At 38.4% G+C, this 19,113-nt stretch overlaps 3 protein-coding genes and 1 pseudogene across 3 annotated transcripts; 3 read left to right on the top strand and 1 right to left on the bottom strand.

Moving 5' to 3' along the window:
• The first annotated feature begins 206 nt into the window (after positions 1–206).
• On the top strand, positions 207–1,202 carry TAS2R9 (taste 2 receptor member 9). The gene has a single exon (XM_026502799.1). It carries the CDS (start codon positions 207–209, stop codon positions 1,200–1,202), a length of 996 nt encoding a protein of 331 aa, XP_026358584.1.
• A 1,875-nt stretch (positions 1,203–3,077) lies between these two features.
• On the top strand, positions 3,078–4,007 carry TAS2R8 (taste 2 receptor member 8). Its single transcript, XM_026501582.3, has one exon. It carries the CDS (start codon positions 3,078–3,080, stop codon positions 4,005–4,007), a length of 930 nt encoding a protein of 309 aa, XP_026357367.2.
• Positions 4,008–7,863: 3,856 nt separating this feature from the next.
• Positions 7,864–8,802, top strand: TAS2R7 (taste 2 receptor member 7). The gene has a single exon (XM_026501584.1). The coding sequence runs from the start codon at positions 7,864–7,866 to the stop codon at positions 8,800–8,802; it is 939 nt and encodes a 312-aa protein (XP_026357369.1).
• Positions 8,803–15,491: 6,689 nt separating this feature from the next.
• On the bottom strand, positions 15,492–18,565 carry LOC113258077 (ATP synthase F(0) complex subunit C2, mitochondrial-like; annotated as a pseudogene).
• Between the last annotated feature and the right edge of the window lie 548 nt (positions 18,566–19,113).

The following is a 19,113-nucleotide window of genomic DNA, read 5'->3' as shown; positions in this document are numbered from 1 at the left end:
CATTACTGGCCAGTCAGTGAAGTCTTTAGGTAGTTCTCACCGGAGCAGAACTGGCTCTCTCACTGACCTGGATCAAAGCCAACAAAGAGGACAGAAAAAGACAACTGCAGCAAGACCTAAGTGACCGACATATACACCATTCTTCACTGGTCAGTTGAAAGCCAATTCATCGTCAGTAATATCCCAAATCAGAACTCTCTGCTGACATGCTAAGTACAATGGAGGTAATATACATGATCTTGATCGCTGGTGAATTGACTATGGGAATTTGGGGAAATGGATTTATTGTACTGGTTAACTGCACTGGCTGGCTCAAAAGAAGAGATGTCTCCGTGATTGACATCATCCTGGTGAGCTTAGCCATCTCCAGAATTTGTTTGTTGTTTGTGATATCTTTAGATGGCTTTGTTATATGTATTTCTGGAGATACATATGCTGGTAGCAAGCTAATGAGCATTGTGGATGTTTTCTGGACACTTAGCAATCATTCAAGTGTCTGGTTTACTTCTTGCCTCAGCATCTTCTATTTACTGAAGATAGCCAATATATCCCACCCATTTTTCATCTGGTTGAAACTAAAGATAAACAGAGTCGTCCTGGGAATTTTTCTGATGTCCTTCCTTACCTGTGTAATTATTAGTGTTTCATTGAATGAGGACTTCTGGGATCCCTTCCAAGTCAGTCATAAGGAAAACATAACTTGGGAATTCAAAGTGAGTAAAATCCCCAATGGTTTCAAACTGGTTATCCTGAACCTAGGGGCTATCATTCCTTTTGGTCTTTGCCTAACTTCATTTCTCTTGTTACTTTTCTCCCTATTTAGACACACCAGGCAGATGAAACTTTATGCCATCGGGTCCAGAGACCCCAGCACAGAGGCTCACATGAGGGCCATAAAGGCAGTGATCATCTTTCTGCTTCTCTTCGTTATGTACTATGCAGTCTTTCTTGTAGTAACCTCTAGCTTACTGATTCCTCAGGGAAAATTAGTGGTGATGTTTGGTGGCATGATAGCCGTCATTTTCCCATCAAGCCATTCGTTCATCCTGATAATGGGGAACAGCAAACTGAGGGAGGCTTTTCTGAAAGTGCTAAGGATTGTGAAGGGTTTCTGCAAAAGAAGGAAACCTTTTGTTCCACAGAGAATCCTGAGTACAAGGAGAAAGAAATCAACAAAAGACCCTCTCCCTTGTCCCAATTGATTACATTCATTTTTTAATACATGCTATTAGAAATCATTAATATCTATCATTATCCTAAATTTTCCTTTGTGTTCCTTCACATTTCTGGCCTGTTCAACTTTAAATGAAATGTTATCGAACCACATATATTTCTTTGTCTTTACAGGAAAAAATGAATCCAAATCCCACGTTAACATTTCATATCATTGCCTAAATGCAGAGAGATTCTACTTTCTGTTGTATCTGGTAAAGGCCTTGAACTCAAAAAGTAGAAGAATTTTAGGCAAACAGACTGTGGGGAAAAGATTTTAAAACATATCTGTCCTTCCTATAAAGTCAATCATGTAAAAAACTGTCTACCTTGAGCTGGAAGTCAGTACTTTTCTGCCCTATCCTCTCCATTTCTAGAATGGTTCATCCTCATAAGAAGTGAGAAAGAACACTAGTGAGATCCTCCCTAGGGTGAAATATAATGTAAGAAAACAGGGGTGATTTCAAGAAAAGGTTTGACCAGGAAAGGGGACAGGGGTGTACAGTTAGAAATATGTGTATCAAAACCACCCTACCTGGTGATGCCAGTTTTAGGAGTCAGTTCTCAAAGAGTCTTTGGAATGTTTTCCTACCCTTTTAGATTAAAGCATTTTTGACATTTCCCCCCCCCTTAACATCATTCTCTTTTCTATTCTGTTTCTGGTAATGTTTTACAGATAACTAGGTTTCCTTAAATTTTCAATTTCATACTTTCCTATTACACACTAGCAAGCATAAGAAATAGGAAAAATACTAGATATGTTTCTTGCAGTATAGAAGTACTTAAATACAATTAGAAGAACCCTAGTTTATGTGATTTGTATTACCTAGATTTAAATTTATTGTGGGCTAGCTCTCCAAAGAAAGAATAAATCAATTTAATAGTAGAATTACTCCTATTCCCTGGAAATATAATTCAGTAAATATTTTCTTAAAAATAAAGAAATGACTACAATGTAGAATATGAGATTATAAATCGTATAAAAGGAGCTGATTGCAAAAAGAATAATTTAAAGTGTGTTTTCTTAATTTTATGTGAAAATGTTCCTTATTCAAGAGATGACATTTCAGGAAGTGAATTGTCATGGACAGCATTTCCCATATTAAATAAAACTAAACATAGCAAATCTTTATCTAGCATCTTTCACTTCTGTTAAAAAAACTCCAGAGAAAAGATGTTTAGTAAATATTGCCATGTGCCTGCCTAATTCACATTATGTCATTTATAATTAGATTTGTATCATACCCTTCTCTAATTAACCATTTATATGAAAAAAATTATTATCCTCTGACTGAAAGTTTATTTTCTACAACTGACTGTACTGATCATTTCCAAAATTAAAATTCGTTTCCACTAGGAAACCTGACATTTGATTAATTGATAATATATGGTAAAGAAAATGGACTTTCATTTACACATTGTGATTTTTATGGAATACACGTTTTTGTGTGCTTTCTGGGGCTCCATATTTGAAATTCGATTTGACAGGTCAAAATACACAGAACTTAACAGCAAGAAGCCTGTAGCAAATTCGTGAAATATAACCTCTTTTAATTTGTATAAGAGCAGTTTCAACTGAACAGTTCCCTTATCACTCACTAAAGGGTCATGATTATAATTTGCCCTGGCTCAAAGCTAGTCAAACTGTTTGGAGCAACCAGTTGGTTTAGTCCTCGTGAATGGAGAAGAAATTCTATTTCAAAAGAGAGCTGGGTACTTCTGGAATTATACCAAAGTCAAAATAGTGGAGGAGATGAAAATATTATCCCGTGATTTGAAGAACTCATTTACCAGGCTCCAACTGAGAGTCTGTAAATTAGCCCAACCGCAGTGATACTGGAGATCAGGGTGTTCTTCCTACCAACATGCTCAGTATGGAAGACAACATCTTTGTGATCATTTTAACTGGAGAATTCATAATAGGAATGTTGGGGAATGTATATATTGGACTAGTAAACTGGATTGACTGGATTAAGAAGAAAAAGATCTCCTCAGTTGACTATATCCTCACCAGTCTAGCCATCTCCAGAATTTGTTTGCTCTGTATATTGATACTAAATGGCATCATAATGGTATGCTACCCAGATTTTTATGAAAATGGTAAACTACAGGCGGTCATTAATATCTTCTGGACACTCACCAACTACTTAAGTACATGGTTTGCCACCTGCTTCAATGTCTTCTATTTGCTCAAGATAGCCAATTTCTCCCATCCGCTTTTTCTCTGGCTAAAGAGAAGAATTGACAGAGTGATTCACTGGGTTCTGCTGGGTTGTTTGGCCATTTCCTCTTTGATCAGCCTTATACTAGCAACGGCACCAAATTATGATTTTGAATTTCAGAAAATTATAAATCATAAAAGAAACTGCACTGAAATGTTCTATGTGAGTAAAAGTCAATACTTCAGCCTGTTGACTCTCTTTAACCTGTTGGCAATTGTCCCATGTGCTGTGTCATTGATCTCATTTTTCCTTTTAATTATGTCCCTAAGGAGACATATCAAGCAAATGAAAGTCAGTGTTACAGGCTGTGGAGACCCCAGCACAGAGGCCCATGTGGGAGCCATGAAAACTATGACTTCATTTCTCTTCCTCCTTTTTGTATACTATGGGGCTTCTCTTTTGGCGACTTTTCACTACCTTATGAAAGAAAGCAAGTTAGCTGTGATGTTAGGAGAAATTATAGCAATTCTTTATCCTTCTGGTCATTCACTTATTTTGATTATTAGAAATAACAAGCTGAGGCAGGCATCTATCAGGGTGCTGAGATTTGGAAGAACAGTCTGCATGATGTAAAATCTTAGCTCTATAAATGGATTTTGCTAATAAAAAATACATTCTCATTTTTCCAGTTATCCTGTTTATCTTGGGTAACATCTTTAACTGTTCTTGAGACCTAGTAGCACGTGCATGTATAAATCCCCTTAGTCTGTGTACACTCCAGATTCTCATCTTCACGTGCCCTTTCCTCCAAGAGTTTGAGAGCTCACACTTCCCTTTTTGCCGCCTTACTGCAGATGTTAAACACGTACTGCCTAGTTAAGTTCCTTTAAGATTTTTTTAGGCCCATGATAAAGAGCACTGAGCTGCACTAACTGTTTTTTCATTTTTTTCCTATATACATTTTTTCTTTTTTTTTTTTTTAATTTATTTATTTGACAGAGACAGCCAGCGAGAGAGGGAACACAAGCAGGGGGAGTGGGAGAGGAAGAGGCAGGCTCCTAACGGAGGAGCCTGATGCAGGGCTCGATCCCAGAAGGCAAACGCTTAACGACTGCGCCACCCAGGCGCCCCCTTATATACATTTTTTCATTACTGGCCCTTAATTTTGCTTCCTTCATGTCTCTGTCGGGTCACTCCCATTTGGCTTATTAACTACAAACTCAGATCTCCCCTGTCCCATTTCTGGTTCAGTGTCCCAGTTATGTAACTGTCTCCTCCCAAGTGAGTGATGCTTTAGGTGGTCTCCTAGATAATATTTTCTGGTTGACCTTATTCTGGCTACTCATTCATTTTCCTTGAAATTAAATTTCCTTACAAACAACTTGCTGTTCAGGCAGCAATAGGATGGGAATAGCTCCCGTTCAAGAATCTCTCTCTACGGACATTCTTACGTGTTCTTCACAATCTGGATAAAAGGATGGGACAATTAATTTCAATCAGACTTGCTTTACTCAGGGTCCTTTCTTAATACAACCTGCAGGAGTTCTTTTCACTCAGGACTTGAGAAAAACAATTAAGAAGAAATTAAGACACATTATGGAATAACTACATGCTATCACTAGAAAAGCAATAAGTTATAACACATACAGAGTAAATTACAAAAAATAATAAAAAATAAGAGTCACTACTAAAATGTTGTTCTACTGTGAACATCAAATCCTTCCTCACTAGAGTAGTGTTGAAACACTTGATCTGGCATGTCTAAGTCCATGTATGTTCTGATATGGCTGTGCATTTCAGGTCCCACCATTGCTATGTCAAATTCAGGTCTATTTCAATCTACCCATTTTGTTTTGTTATAACTAAAATATTAATTACCTGAAGATAAGCAATTTTTCTGCATATGATGATACAAAATTCACTCTGGAAAGTCCCAATATTTACAGTCTTAAGTACATAAACTTGATCAACTGTATTTCTAATATCTTAGCAATTAAGTTGCTATTTGTTGTACAAGATAGGAGAATTGATAGTCTTTTGATGGAATATATTAGTATATTCTGCAAAAGACCTGTTAATCCTACGCTGGAATGAACTTTACATTCTTCTGCAAGTTTAGATGAAATAAGTGTTTTGTAAGATTAGTACTTCTGGGAAGGTTTCCCTCCATTAGTGTGAAATCCTTTTTTCCATGTTTAGTTTTCTGTATCTTCAGTGTTTGAAGTACCTCCACTGACCACCAAAGTTCAAAGTAGTTCAAAATAGTGAGGGTTCAAAGTAGTAAGTTCAAAGTAGTAAGGTGACAAAACGCTCTCTTGCAAACTTTTTTCTCTTTTCTTTTCTATTTTTTTTATTGTAGTAGGGCATTTAATATGAGATCTATGCTTTTAACAAATTTTTAAGTGTACAGCACGGTGTTGTTAACTACTGGCATAATATCATAGTGCATATCTCTAGAATTTTTCATCTTGCGTAACTGAAACTTAATATTCATTGAATAGCAATTCTGTATTCTTATCTCCCCTCAGGTCCTGGCAACTGCTATTTTACTTTTTGCTTTTATGACCTGACTATTCTAGATACCTGTATAAGTGGAATCGGGCAATATTTGTCCTTCTGTAACTAGCTTATTTAACTTAGCATAATGTCCTCCAAGTCCACGTAGGCTTTTGTACATTGCAAAATTTTCTTTGCTTTAAGACTGAATGATGTCCCATTGTCTGTATGTAACACATTTTCTTTATTCACTCATATGCCAATGGGCAGTTAGGGCTTTTCTACATTTAGCTGCTGTTCATAACACTGCAATAAACATCAGTGCTAATATCACTTTGGTATCCTGATTTCAATTCTTTTTGATAAACACCCAGGTTTGGGGATGCTGGATCATGTGGTAGTTGCATTTTTAATCTTTTGAGGAACTTTCATTCTGTTTCCATAGTAGCTGCACCATAACTTACATGCTATACAACACAAGTATACAGAAAATCTATACTTAGCTGCAAAAAAAACAAAAAACAAAAACATATCCTAAGATTTATTCGGGTAAAGGTATTATCATAGTTACTGAAGCCCTTTATTTACCAGGGCACTATGGAGAAGAAAATGATGTGCTTGGGTCAGGGATAATTTCTAAGATCAGAGGAAAGCAGTTATCTGTGAACATAGCTACATAATGAGATAGTTTGTCCAAAAGTCAGAGCTGCATTTTAGGAATGAAGGTTTGTCCTTTAAGGAAGGATGGGAAGATATGTGTTCCCAAAGAAAGTATCATCACCCCAGAATTATTCCATGGAAATACTATATAGCAAAGTATTTCTCAGTAAGTCTAAATTAGAGAAGCTACTTCAAAATAAGAGTAGTTTGTAAGCGTGAGGTAAACTTAATCGTTAGTCTCTTGCCTGATAGTCTGGAAGGGCCAAGGATCTAGATTCTCAGATGCAATTTGGCATGGTGGAGGGTGGGGAGTAGATCAAAACACAGGATTTTAATCTCTTCTCTTGTATGTGCAACAGCTCTTGAGAACATTTTAAATGAAAAGGGAAAATATAAAGGTAATCAATACTCCATTAGGGCTCCTTCATCTTATTATATATATCATCACAAACTAAATTACCATTAAATTGAGTTGACTACGAAGTCAATGAATTATTTTAACAGACCTTGTGCATGTAACTGTTCATCTGAACAACCAAGATAAATGAGCTAAGATGTCTTTTTAGACCTGTACAAGCTATATTTAGTGCTAACTTTTTAAATTCCCTGAAAATGTACAGTTCTCAATGTTAACCCAAACTTTGGATTTTTAGCAAAAATCAATATTATCATTTAGCAAAATAAAGATTCCTCTACAAATTTCAATTTTGGCCTGTTTTCTAATTGCTAGAAAATCCTTGGAGTTTAGATTTGCCAGATAAAATACAGGACACCCAATTAAATGTGAATTTTAGTACTTCTTGGAAGTACTAATCTCATGCAATTTAGGACATAGACAAAAAAAAAATCATTCATTGTTTATTTGAAATTCAAGTTTAACTAAGTGTCCTGTATTTTTATTTGTTAAATCTAGCAGCCCTATTGAGGTTACTAGTATATGTTGTAGATTAATGAATCCAAAACTTGCAAAACATAGCCTTGCAACACATACACAGTGCAGGACCATGAAAGGGAACAGGTCTAATTTGCATCCTAAAATGTAGCTCAGCCTAAATTAACCATATGTGGAAAAGTAAAGCCTGCTGGTACAGGTTTTACATACAGGTGATACATGCAGTGGCCAGGCCAGGGACTGCCAACCACATTTGCTTCTCAAGACTAATTAGGATTTAATGATGATAGCTACAGTCTTCATTTCTCACTCCAGTCTCTACCATAAGACAGACTACAATAAGAGAGGCAAAGAAAATTACAACAAAATCTAAGAAGTAGGTGTACCTATCAAATTACATCAGTTCAACTAGAAACGAATTGGATACTTCTGTATTTTAACATGCCGGATAAAGTGGAGACCACCTTAATGCTGATAGCAGCTGGAGAGTTTTCAGTGGGGATTTTAGGGAATGCATTCATTGGATTGGTAAACTGCATGGGCTGGATCAAGAATAGGAAGATCGCCTCTATTGATTTAATCCTCACAAGTCTGGCCATATCCAGAATTTGTCTATTATGTATAATATTATTAGATTGTTTTATATTGGTGCTGTATCCAGATGTGTATACCACGGGTAAACAAATGAGAATCATTGACTTCTTCTGGACACTAACCAACCATTTAAGTGTCTGGTTTGCCACCTGTCTCAGCATTTTCTATTTCTTCAAGATCGCAAATTTTTTCCATCCCCTTTTCCTCTGGATGAAGTGGAGAATTGACAGTGTGATTCCGAGGATCCTGCTGGGGTGCTTGGTCCTCTCTGTGTTTATTAGCCTTCTTGTCACTGAGAATTTGAATGATGACTTCAGGTATTGTGTTAAGACAAAGAAGAAAACAAACCTAACTGTGAGATGCAGAGTAAATAAAGCTCAATATGCTTCCATCAAGATTTTCCTCAACCTGTTAACGCTATTCCCTTTTTCTGTGTCCCTGATCTCATTTCTCCTCTTGATCCTCTCCCTCTGGAGACATACCAGGCAGATGAAGCTCAATGCCACAGGGTGCAGAGACTTCAGCATAGAAGCCCACATGGGAGCCATGAAAGCTGTCATCTCGTTTCTCCTCCTTTTCATTGTCTACTGTTTGGCCTTTCTTGTAGCCACTTCTAGCTACTTTATGCCAGAGACTGAATTAGCTGTGATCATTGGTGAGTTGATAGCTTTAATCTATCCCTCAAGCCATTCATTTATCCTAATTCTGGGGAGCAATAAATTAAGACAGGAATGCTTAAGGGTGCTTTGGAAAGTAAAGTATATCCTAAACAGAAAAAATTTCTAACACCATAAGCAGATCTAAAGGCTAACTATCATTTACTAGGACAAAGTAAGACATGATGTTTCTTAGTTGTCTTCAGTTCTTCCATTAATGTTGTTTTCATATGGTTAATTACTCTTAAATGTATTTAGTATATCTATAATTGTAACTTAAGAAATCTCATGTAGAGCTGATTTTGCCTCTTTGTCTCTGACTCTCCCTCTCTCTCTACCCCTCCCTTCAGAGTTTTTAAAAACATGTTTCAGAACATATAAAAGTTAATATCTTAATATTAACTATCAGAAGAGAATTTTCATAGTTCTAAATCATTTCTCTAGATGCAAAATTTTATGAATAATTCAGAACAACTGTAATAGTATCTAGTTGTTATTTGCATTCCTATGAAAAGTAGTTCACTCATCCCCACAGTCCCAGTTAGATTTTTTTCTCAGATCATCCATCTTTGGAAAAAGCTCAGTATGGTGACAGTTCTTAATCAAATGTTATGCAATTCTGTGAATGCAGCAGAAATTAATACTGATTATAATCACAGTTAAGATACATATTGTGATTAAAGTAAATATTGTCACAACAAGTTCAAAAATTACTTTAGGACTATAGATCAATGAAAGAAAGACACTTTGTAAGTGTGAGAGGAGAGTTTATATAGAAATTTTCTATAAAACAAAGTTGGCTAAAAAAGGAATGATTGATTGCTTATTGAAGTACATTTCTTCACAAAAGACACTTGTAAGTTTGCTTTTAGCACACTAGGACTGTACCAGGCACTGATTGTCAAGATACCCTTATAAGATGAGACCTTCAATCAAAAACTTATGTACTGAGATGTTAAAACTTCAAAACTGTTAAAGGAGACATTGATTCAATACAGATCATCGCTACATGCCAGGAGAATACTATTTGGATTATACATATGTTATCTATGAAATATCTCTTTGGGAAATTCCAACAAAAGCAAATCATTTATGTTGCAGAAAGGATATTTTGGAGTGATTGACTCTGTTACTAACCAGCCTAGAATAGCCATAAACTTTGTGTGTAGAAAAGAAAATGTTTGTAAATATTCTCCTCAATATGTGGCAAAAATAAAAATTACGGGTGCCTGGGTGGCTCAGTCGTTAAGCGTCTGCCTTCAGCTCAGGGCGTGATCCTGGCATTCTGGGATCTAGCCCCACATCGGACTCCTCCACTGGGAGCCTGCTTCTTCCTTTCCAACTCCCCCTGCTTGTGTTCCCTCTCTCGCTGTTTCTTTCAAACAAATAAAATAAAATCTTTAAAAAAATAAAAAAAATACAAATTAATTCTACATTAGTTTCATATGTTAATTTTTCTTCTCTGAATCTGACAGTGCAACATACACATTGATTAAATTGATAAATTTAAGAAGATTTATATTGAGTGCCTTGTAAGTTAAAGAAACAAAAGAAAATTAGGTGCAGACACTGAAGCTTACATTCTTTTTAATATGGTCTTAAAGAATATCTGTCCCCACCTCCCACCTATGTGGAGACCAATATATTTGAATTTATTAAGCATGGAAAAAAAAACCCGGAGAGTTAAGGGAAATCTTGGAAACTCCATATTTGATGTCTTCATGTTGTGGACCTGAGAAATTTGATCATCTACTTATATGAGAAACATTAACATCTCAACATTCAATCTCTCTGTGAACAGTAGCCAGGCAAAGGATATTAATGTGGAAACAGAAGGCATACTAGAAATCTCTTACTGTACATTATTCTACTTACTGGCATATCTAGGATGAAAGTGATGTAACCAAAGCAAGTAGTTTATCTTCTGAGATTATATTAGTTCTGAGAAATAAGGCAACAATGATAATACCTCAGGGTTGAAAGAAGACTTGTACTATTTCTTTTACTCCCAGTGTTTGGAGTAGAGTTTTTCAGGCTTACTCTAAGAGAATGAAGCAAACAGTTTACAGAGAATGCAGGCAAATTCCTTCTTATTTTTATCCCTTGTTTAGAAAGTACATATCCACTCACACATTGAATATCTGAGCATTATACACAATCCTGTATGCTGTAAATACAGATGAAATGTGACAAAGTCTGTGCTCTCATGTAATGCACAGTCATGGAAAACATCATGGAAGACAGATAATGATCAAGTAAACAAACTCAGAGTTACAAGTGCTGATTGATTGAGAATAACTGGAGAAGAGGAAGAGCTTTATAGAGTGTGGTCAGAATAGACCTTCCTGAGAAACTTAGATTTCAAACTGAAACAAGAATCACAAATATAATCCAGCCATGTGCCATCCTGGACAAATAATCTTCCAATAAGATGGCACTGCAAGTGCCAGTACCCCAAGGAACAAGTGTTTGAGAAGAGCAATAAGATCTGAGTGATCAGAGAGCATGGTGAGCAAGGGGTGACTGGCAAAATCATGGAAAAGCATTTTATTTTTATTTTATTTTTTTAAAGATTTTATTTATTTATTTGACAGAGAGAGAGACAGCCAGCGAGAGAGGGAACACAAGCAGGGAGAGTGGGAGAGGAAGAAGCAGGCTCATAGCGGAAGAGCCTGATGTGGGGCTCGATCCCAGAACGCTGGGATCACGCCCTGAGCTGAAGGCAGACGCTTAACCGCTGTGCCACCCAGGCGCCCCTGGAAAAGCATTTTAAGTCATGAGAGGGAATTTAGATTTAAGTGCAGTGGGAAGACATCAAAAGAATTGAAACCACATGTAACATAATTTGATTTGTATGTAGATTTGTTTACTTTGATTATAAGAACAATGGATATACTATGTAGTATGTGTTGGAATGGGCAGGAGTACAATTAAGGGGACAAGCTAATATGTTATGGTATAGTAAGTGGTCCCTATGAGAAATCATAGCAGCTCAGATTTGGATGGTGGTAATAGAGTTAAGACAGTTTTTTTTAAAGATTTATTTATTTACTAGGAAGTGGGAGCAGAGGGAGAGAATATCCAAGCAGATTTCTACTAAGCATAGAGCATGTAAAAGGTCTCTATCACACAACCATGAGATCATGACCTGAGCCGAAACCAAGAATCAGACAATTAATCCACTGAGCCACCCAGGCACCCCTAGATTTCTGACATTTTTAAAAAGATGTGTTCTATTCTTGTTGATATGATCTATCATACTGATCAATTTGCGAATGTTGAGCCACCCTTGCATCCCAGCGATGAATCCCACTTGGTCATGATGGATAATCCTTTTAATGTACTGCTGGATCCTATTAGCTAGTATCTTGTTAGAATTTTGGCATCCATATTCATCAGGGATATCGGTCTGTAATTCTCCTTTTTGATGGGGTCCTTTCCTGGTTTGGGGATCAAGGTAATACTGGCCTCATAGAATGAGTTTGGTACTTTTCCTTCTGTTTCTATTTTTTGAAACAGCTTCAGGAGAATAAGTATTATTTCTTCTTTGGATGTTTGGTAGAATTCCCCGGGGAATCTGTCAGACCTTGGACTCTTGTTTTTAGGGAGGTTTTTGATCACTGCTTCAATCTCTTCATAATTAATCTGTCTGTTTAATCAATTTCTTCCTGTTTCAGTCTTGGTAGTTTATAAGTTTCCAGGAAGGCATCCATTTCTTCCAGGTTGTTGAATTTATTGGCATAAAGTTGTTGATAAAAGTTTCTAATGATCCTTCCTATTTCATTGGTGTTGGTTGTGACCTCTCCCTTTTCATTCATAATTTTATTAATTTGGGTCCTTTCTCTATTCTTTTGAATAAGTCTTGCCAGTGGATTATCGATCTTATATATTCTTTCAAAGAACCAGCTTCTAGTTTTGTTGATCTGCTCTACTGTTTTCCTGGTTTCTAATTCATTGATCTCTGCTCTAATCTTTATCAACTGCCTTCTTGTGCACGGAATCCTCTCAATTGATGCAGAAAAAGCATTTGACAAAATACAGCATCCTTTCCTGATTAAAACCCTTCAGAGTGTAGGGATAGCGGGTACATTCCTCAATTTCATAAAAACCATCTATGAAAAGCCTACAGCGAATATCATTCTCAGTGGGAAAAAGCTGAAAGCCTTTCCCTTAAGATCAGGAACACAACAAGGATGCCCATTCTCGCCATTATTATTCAACATAGTACTAGAAGTCCTTGCAACAGCAATCAGACAACAAAAAGGGATAAAATTATCCAAATCAGCAAAGAAGAAGTCAAACTGTCTCTCTTCGCAGATGACATGATACTCTATATGGAAAATCCAAAAGACTCCACTCCCAAATTACTAGATGTTACAGAACAATTTAGTAATGTGGCCAGATACAAAACGGATGCTCAGAAATCAGTTGCATTTCTATACGCGAACAATGAGACAGAAGAAAGAGGAATTAGGGAATCTATTCCATTTACAATAGCACCAAAAATCATACGTTATCTCGGAATTAACTTAACTAGAGAGGTAAAGGATCTATATTCTAGAAACTACAAATCACTCTTGAAGGACATTAAAGAAGACACAAAAAGATGGAAAAATATTCCATGCTCATGGATTGTAAGAATAAACATAGTTAAAATGTCTACACTACCCAGAGCAATCTACACTTTTCAATGCCAACCCGATCAAAATACCAACGACATTTTTCAAAGAACTGGAACAAACAGCCCTTAAATTTGTGTGGAACCAGAAAAGGCCCTGAATTGCCAAGGAATTGTTGAAAAGGAAAAACAAACCTGGGTGCATCGTGTTGCCGGGTTTCAAGCTGTACTACAAAGCTGTGATCACAAAGACAGCATTGTATTGGCATAAAAACAGACACATAGACCAATGGAACAGAATAGAGAACCCAGAAATGGACCCTCAGCTCTTTGGGCAACTAACCTTTGACAAAGCAGGAAAAAACATCCAGTGGAAAAAAAGACAGTCTGTTCAGTAAATGGTGCTGGGAAAATTGAACAGCTGTATGCAAAAGAATGAAACTTGACCACTCTCTCACACCATACACAAAGATAAACTCCAAATGGATGAAAGAACTCGATGTGAGACGGGAATCCATCAAAATCCTAGAGGAGAACATAGGCAGCAACCTCTTTGACATCAGCCACAGCAACTTTTTTCATGACACATCTCCAAAGGCAAGAGAAAAAAAAGATAAAATGAACTTGTGGGACGTCATCAAGATAAAAAGCTTCTGTGCAGCCAAGGAAACAGTCAGAAAAACTAAGAGGCAGCCCACGGAATGGGAGAATATATTTGCAAATAACACTACAGATAAAAGAGTGGTATCCAAGATCTACAAAGAACTTCTCAAACTCAATACACGAGAAACAAACAAATCATAAAATGGGCAGAAGATATGAACAGACATTTTTCCAATGAAGACATACAAATGGCTAACAGACACATGAAAAAATGTTCAAAATCATTAGCCACCAGGGAAATTCAAATCAAAACCACACTGAGATACAACCTTACGCCAGTTAGAATGGCAAAATAGAAAAGGCAAGAAACAACAATTGTTGGAGAGGATGTGGAGAAAGGGGATCCCTCCTACCTTGTTGGTGGGAATGCAAGTTGGTACAGCCACTCTGGAAAACAGTGTGGAGGTCCCTTAAAAAGTTAAAAATTGAACTACCCTATGACCCAGCCATTGCACTACTGGGTGTTTACCCCAAAGATAGAGACGTAGTGAAGAGAAGGGCCATATGCACCCCAATGTTCATAGCAGCATTGTCCACAATAGCCAAAGCGTGGAAGGAACCGAGATGCCCTTCAACAGATGACTGGATTAAGAAGTTGTGGTCCATATATACAATGGAATATTACTCAGCTATCAGAAAGAACGAATTCTCAACATTTGCTGCAACATGATGGCACTGGAGGAGATAATGCTAAGTGAAATAAGTCAAGCAGAGAAAGACAAATATCATATGATTTCTCTCATCTATGGAACATAAGAACTAGGATGATCAGTAGGGGAAGAAAGGGATAAAGAAAGGGGGGTAATCAGAAGGGGGAATGAAGCATGAGAGACTATGGACTATGAGAAAAAAACTGAGGGCCTCAGAGGGGAGGGAGGTGGGGGAATGGGGTAGACCGGTGATGGGTAGTAAGGAGGGCACGTATTGCATGGTGCACTGGGTGTTATACGCAACTAATGAGTCATCGAACTTTATATCGGAAACCGGGGATGTACTGTATGGTGACTAACATAATATAATAAAAAATCATTAAAAAAAAAAGAAACTATTGTAATAGAAAAACGCTATTGCTTCTCAAGCTCTCAAATTTTAGTCACGTCGATTCATTGACGGAAGAGGAAGCTGGGTCCCTTTGAAGAGCGACCTTGCTAACTTCTCATGGTACATGTTTTCCCAAATTCAGGCCTCCCCCAAGTAATTGCACTCAACTGACAGAGTAACGGTGAACTGGAGAAAGAGATAATTAGATACTTTGAGAGTTTGTCAGGGGCAGATATGACTGAACGGTAACAGCAAAGCAACAATAATGTCACCATGATCTTCCAGGGACAGTGGATGTTGAGGTGTGACAAATCCTTCAGTTAATCCAGAGGGCCCAAACACCCACCCTGTGGTTACCTACCTCCTTCTATGTATAAAATTGGGATAGATGTGCTTAGCATCTGTCAGAATGCAGTACTGACATTTTTAAAGTTTTGGTTAACTAGAAAGTGTCATCTACTGGATATCAACCAGCTTTGACTTTCTTAATACCGTATTTATCTGTCTGCACTCTGTGAAATTCTGAGCCAACCACATTCCTCAGGCTGCCGGGATAAGTATAGGAAAAGGAATATACAGGGCAGAGGAGACCTGGAAGAAAGACCCATGGGAGGTAGAGACAGCTCCTTTCCATGACACAGAGGAAGAGAGAAGCCACCAGAGACAAGGCAAAGGAGCCCCTTGGCCTCTGAAAGCATAAAGTCCAGAACGGTGTAGGAGAGAACCTTTGCTTCAGAGACCGGTTCCTGGCATAGCCAGTGATGAGGCTCCCAAACACAGCCCCAAGCATAGCCCGAGAGCCAGATGCCCCCACTGTGGCACTGATGTAGGCCCACGGAACTTGGATGCTCTGTCAATGTCCCTTGAAATGGCCATGGTTCAGCAGCTAGGATTGGGACTCAGTGAGGTCAGGGGACATGGGGCTGCCAAGCTGCTGAGGCTCTCATCTCTCAGTGTCTCTGGTGCATTTAGCACCGTTGCAGAAGCGATCGCCCCAAGAGCTGAGAGGTGCTCCTGACCAAGAAGGGTGTACAGACCAACTTTGCACAGGCCAACACATCCAGGGAAAGCGGGGTAGGAGAGCAGCTCTGAGTGCAGAGAAGACAGAGCTCCAAGCTTCTGTCTTAAGCCACTCAAAGACAGGTACTAACTGGGTGCCAAAGAGGTCGAAATACACATAGGTTTGGGTTCTGCTAAAAGCAGTTCTTGCCTAGTGAGGTGTACATGGTCAAGTTTGGGATCAGTCTTCTTCTTGGCTCCCTGGGAAGACACTTGTGAACACCATAGTCGCCCTGCCTACCTTGGAACCAATGATCTAAGTTCATTTCAGAAGACAAAATATGGACAGATAACACATCGTGAGTCTCATTCAGGCCCATCATCATTGCATGTGAGGAAAATTCTTCCCCAACTCGAATCAGGATTTCTAAATTTCTAAGTATCTAGGAAAGAATAAGATAATTTGGTATTTAACTTTTGTATGGTAAAATTTGAAACACGTGATAAAAAGTTGCATGCAAATACCGACTTCTATCTTTCAAATCTGCCTGGGTAGTAAGAATCCTCTCTGTGACTTGCATTGAAGAGGTACTGGATAAAAAGGCTCTTCCCAATCTGCTAGAAATGTGTTGCTTGGTATGGCAGAAGAAATTCATCCTTAGGGACCATTTCTCTGCTCTGGTAGAATTATATAATTAAGCCCCAAAATCAAAAGCATGCAAAACAACAACTTTGGCATTGTCTTCTCCATTGTCCTTAAATAGCACTATTGTTCACACGGAGGACATGGAGGTACATGAAACATCGTTCCTGTCCTTAAGGCATGTAAGATCTAATGGAAGATTTAGCTTTGACATAATGACGAGCACTATCAGAAAAGTGGCAAAAGAAGGAATTACGGAAGTGCAGAGCATGGGAGAGGAGGAGGGCGTCCTACAGGAGGTGCCATGGGATGTGGACTCTGCAGAGCAGTGAGGAAGAAAGCAGAGTAGAAGGCATGGCTCAATCTATGCATGTAGCATTGTATTTTCAACGGTCTAGGAACAGGAATGGTCCAGTGAGATTGAGGAGAAGATCGGAAGATAAAGCTGGAGTTGTGGGCTAGTTCCAGATTACGAAGAATGTTGTGAATGTCAAAGTGAATCTGTGATCGATTCTGTGGGCAACCAAGAAATTTTTGGAGAGTGGGAGTCACATGATCATTTCTTTGCAAATACCTCAGACCGGGATAAAACTTTGACGTAACGTTGTGTTTTAGGTGGAGGACTACCTCCTTGATATATTGTCATGTGAATAAACTGGAAGTTCCTACTGCTGGGCTGGAAAAGAGTTCTCTTGAAGGATATTAGGGGTGAAGAATTGGGGAGGAGAGCTCTCAACGGAAGATAATATTGCTAGGCACGCAGGTTTTAACAAGGAGACCCAAGTTTGGGGGTGCGTGGGTGGCATAGTCGTTGGGCGTCTGCCTTTGGCAAGGGCGTGATCCCGGAGTGCTGGGATCCAACCTGCATCGGGATCCTCCTCTGGGAGCCTGCTTCTTCCTCTCCCATTCCCCCTGCTTGTGTTCCTTCTCTCGCTCGCTGTCTCTCTCTCTCTCTGTCAAATAAATAAATAAAATCTTTTTTTTTTTTAAAAAAAAAGGAAGACAAGTTTGTGGATCTCTTTCTGAAAACAAAGCATGCCATTAAATGGGACACTGGTAAATGTCCCTACCTGCTCACTAGTCTTGTATTATGCAATAGCGTATTGATTTGGCTACAAGACTGTGAGCTTTGCTGCCCAGTATTTGGATCGAAATGAGAGTAACCCATTATCTAGTAAGTTATTGTCAATTATCTTTAGTACCTTGTGTTATTAGGAGGCCTGTTTGTTTTTGTCTTTTACATTTTTCCCCCCTATGCTTTCAGTAAAGGGTGGAAAATGGGTAAAGATCACAGCTGGGCCTCCTCACCTGCTTGATGGTGAAGAGAAAGCTGCTAAGTTTTCCTTGAGTCCTCACCCAAGTCACTTTCAAATATTTCCAGTGTCAGGTTGATATGTCTTAAAACATTTTGCGTTGTGAAATGTACACACCTCCATCTACAGAATGGTCATGTCCCTTCAGAAATTGTAAGCCAAGTCTAAGGGTTTCCTTAGAATGCCAGCAACCAGAGATGAATTTGGCTTCCAAAGAGAAGGTCAGCTCTAGGTCTGATTTCTGAACTGAACATGGCAGGGAGTGTGGGAATAAACAGAATTATACATGTTTCCATCATGTCTCTTATCCTGAACTCTAAATTCTCCATTAGTGCTAATACTAAGAGCAAACTTCTCATATTTTTAATAGAAATGTCCACTAGAACTTTTCTTCTTTATCCTCACCTTATTTTGTAATCAGCCTTTTGGGGCCGCCTGCATTTACATGCATGAGTTTCTGCAGGTGTAATCCAATTTGGACACTCAGAGAAACAAAAGCGTCAAGGTGAAGCACAGTTCCTAGGGCCACCACCTGAGGGGTGCTCCCCTGTAAAACCTCTTTCTGTTGCTCTCCACTCAGAAGCTTCTGAGGTCGATGGAACAGGTCTGTTGTCATTGGTCCAAGTGTTGCCCTTCACTGAAATATTCTGGTAATTAGATTTTCTCACTGGGTTACTTGGATAGGGTGGCTGTAACAATATCCTACAAAGCAAGTGGCCTAAAGGACAGAAGTGTATGCCCTCACAGTTCCAGAGACTCAAAGTCCAAGACAAAGGTGTTGGTGCCGTCTGACAGCTCTCAGGAAGAATCTGTTCCAGGTCCTTCACCCAGCTTCTCCTGGTTTGCTGGCAATCTTTGGTGTTCCTTAGCTTCTGCCATATCACCCCAATCTCTGGCTCGATGTCACACGGCATTCACCCTTTGTACATTCGTGTGTCCTAATTTTCCCTATTCATTTTCGTTTCTTTTCCAGTTAATTTTCTCTTTTGAAAAATACTGCCGTGTAGTTAACACACCATATTACGTGAACTTCATGTATGCAAGGTAGTGATTCAACATTTATACAGCAAAACACCAGCTGCCGTCTATCGACATAGAAAATTCATAGATATTACTAACTGCAGTCCTGTGTTCCTTGAGTGTAGGTAGTATCCTTGTATTTTA

Source organism: Ursus arctos, unplaced genomic scaffold (assembly GCF_023065955.2).
Source record: "Ursus arctos isolate Adak ecotype North America unplaced genomic scaffold, UrsArc2.0 scaffold_26, whole genome shotgun sequence".
In the NCBI taxonomy this organism is placed as follows: Eukaryota; Metazoa; Chordata; class Mammalia; order Carnivora; family Ursidae; genus Ursus; species Ursus arctos.
Note: the sequence above shows the minus strand (reverse complement) of the source record. Positions and strands in the feature narration are given on the sequence as shown.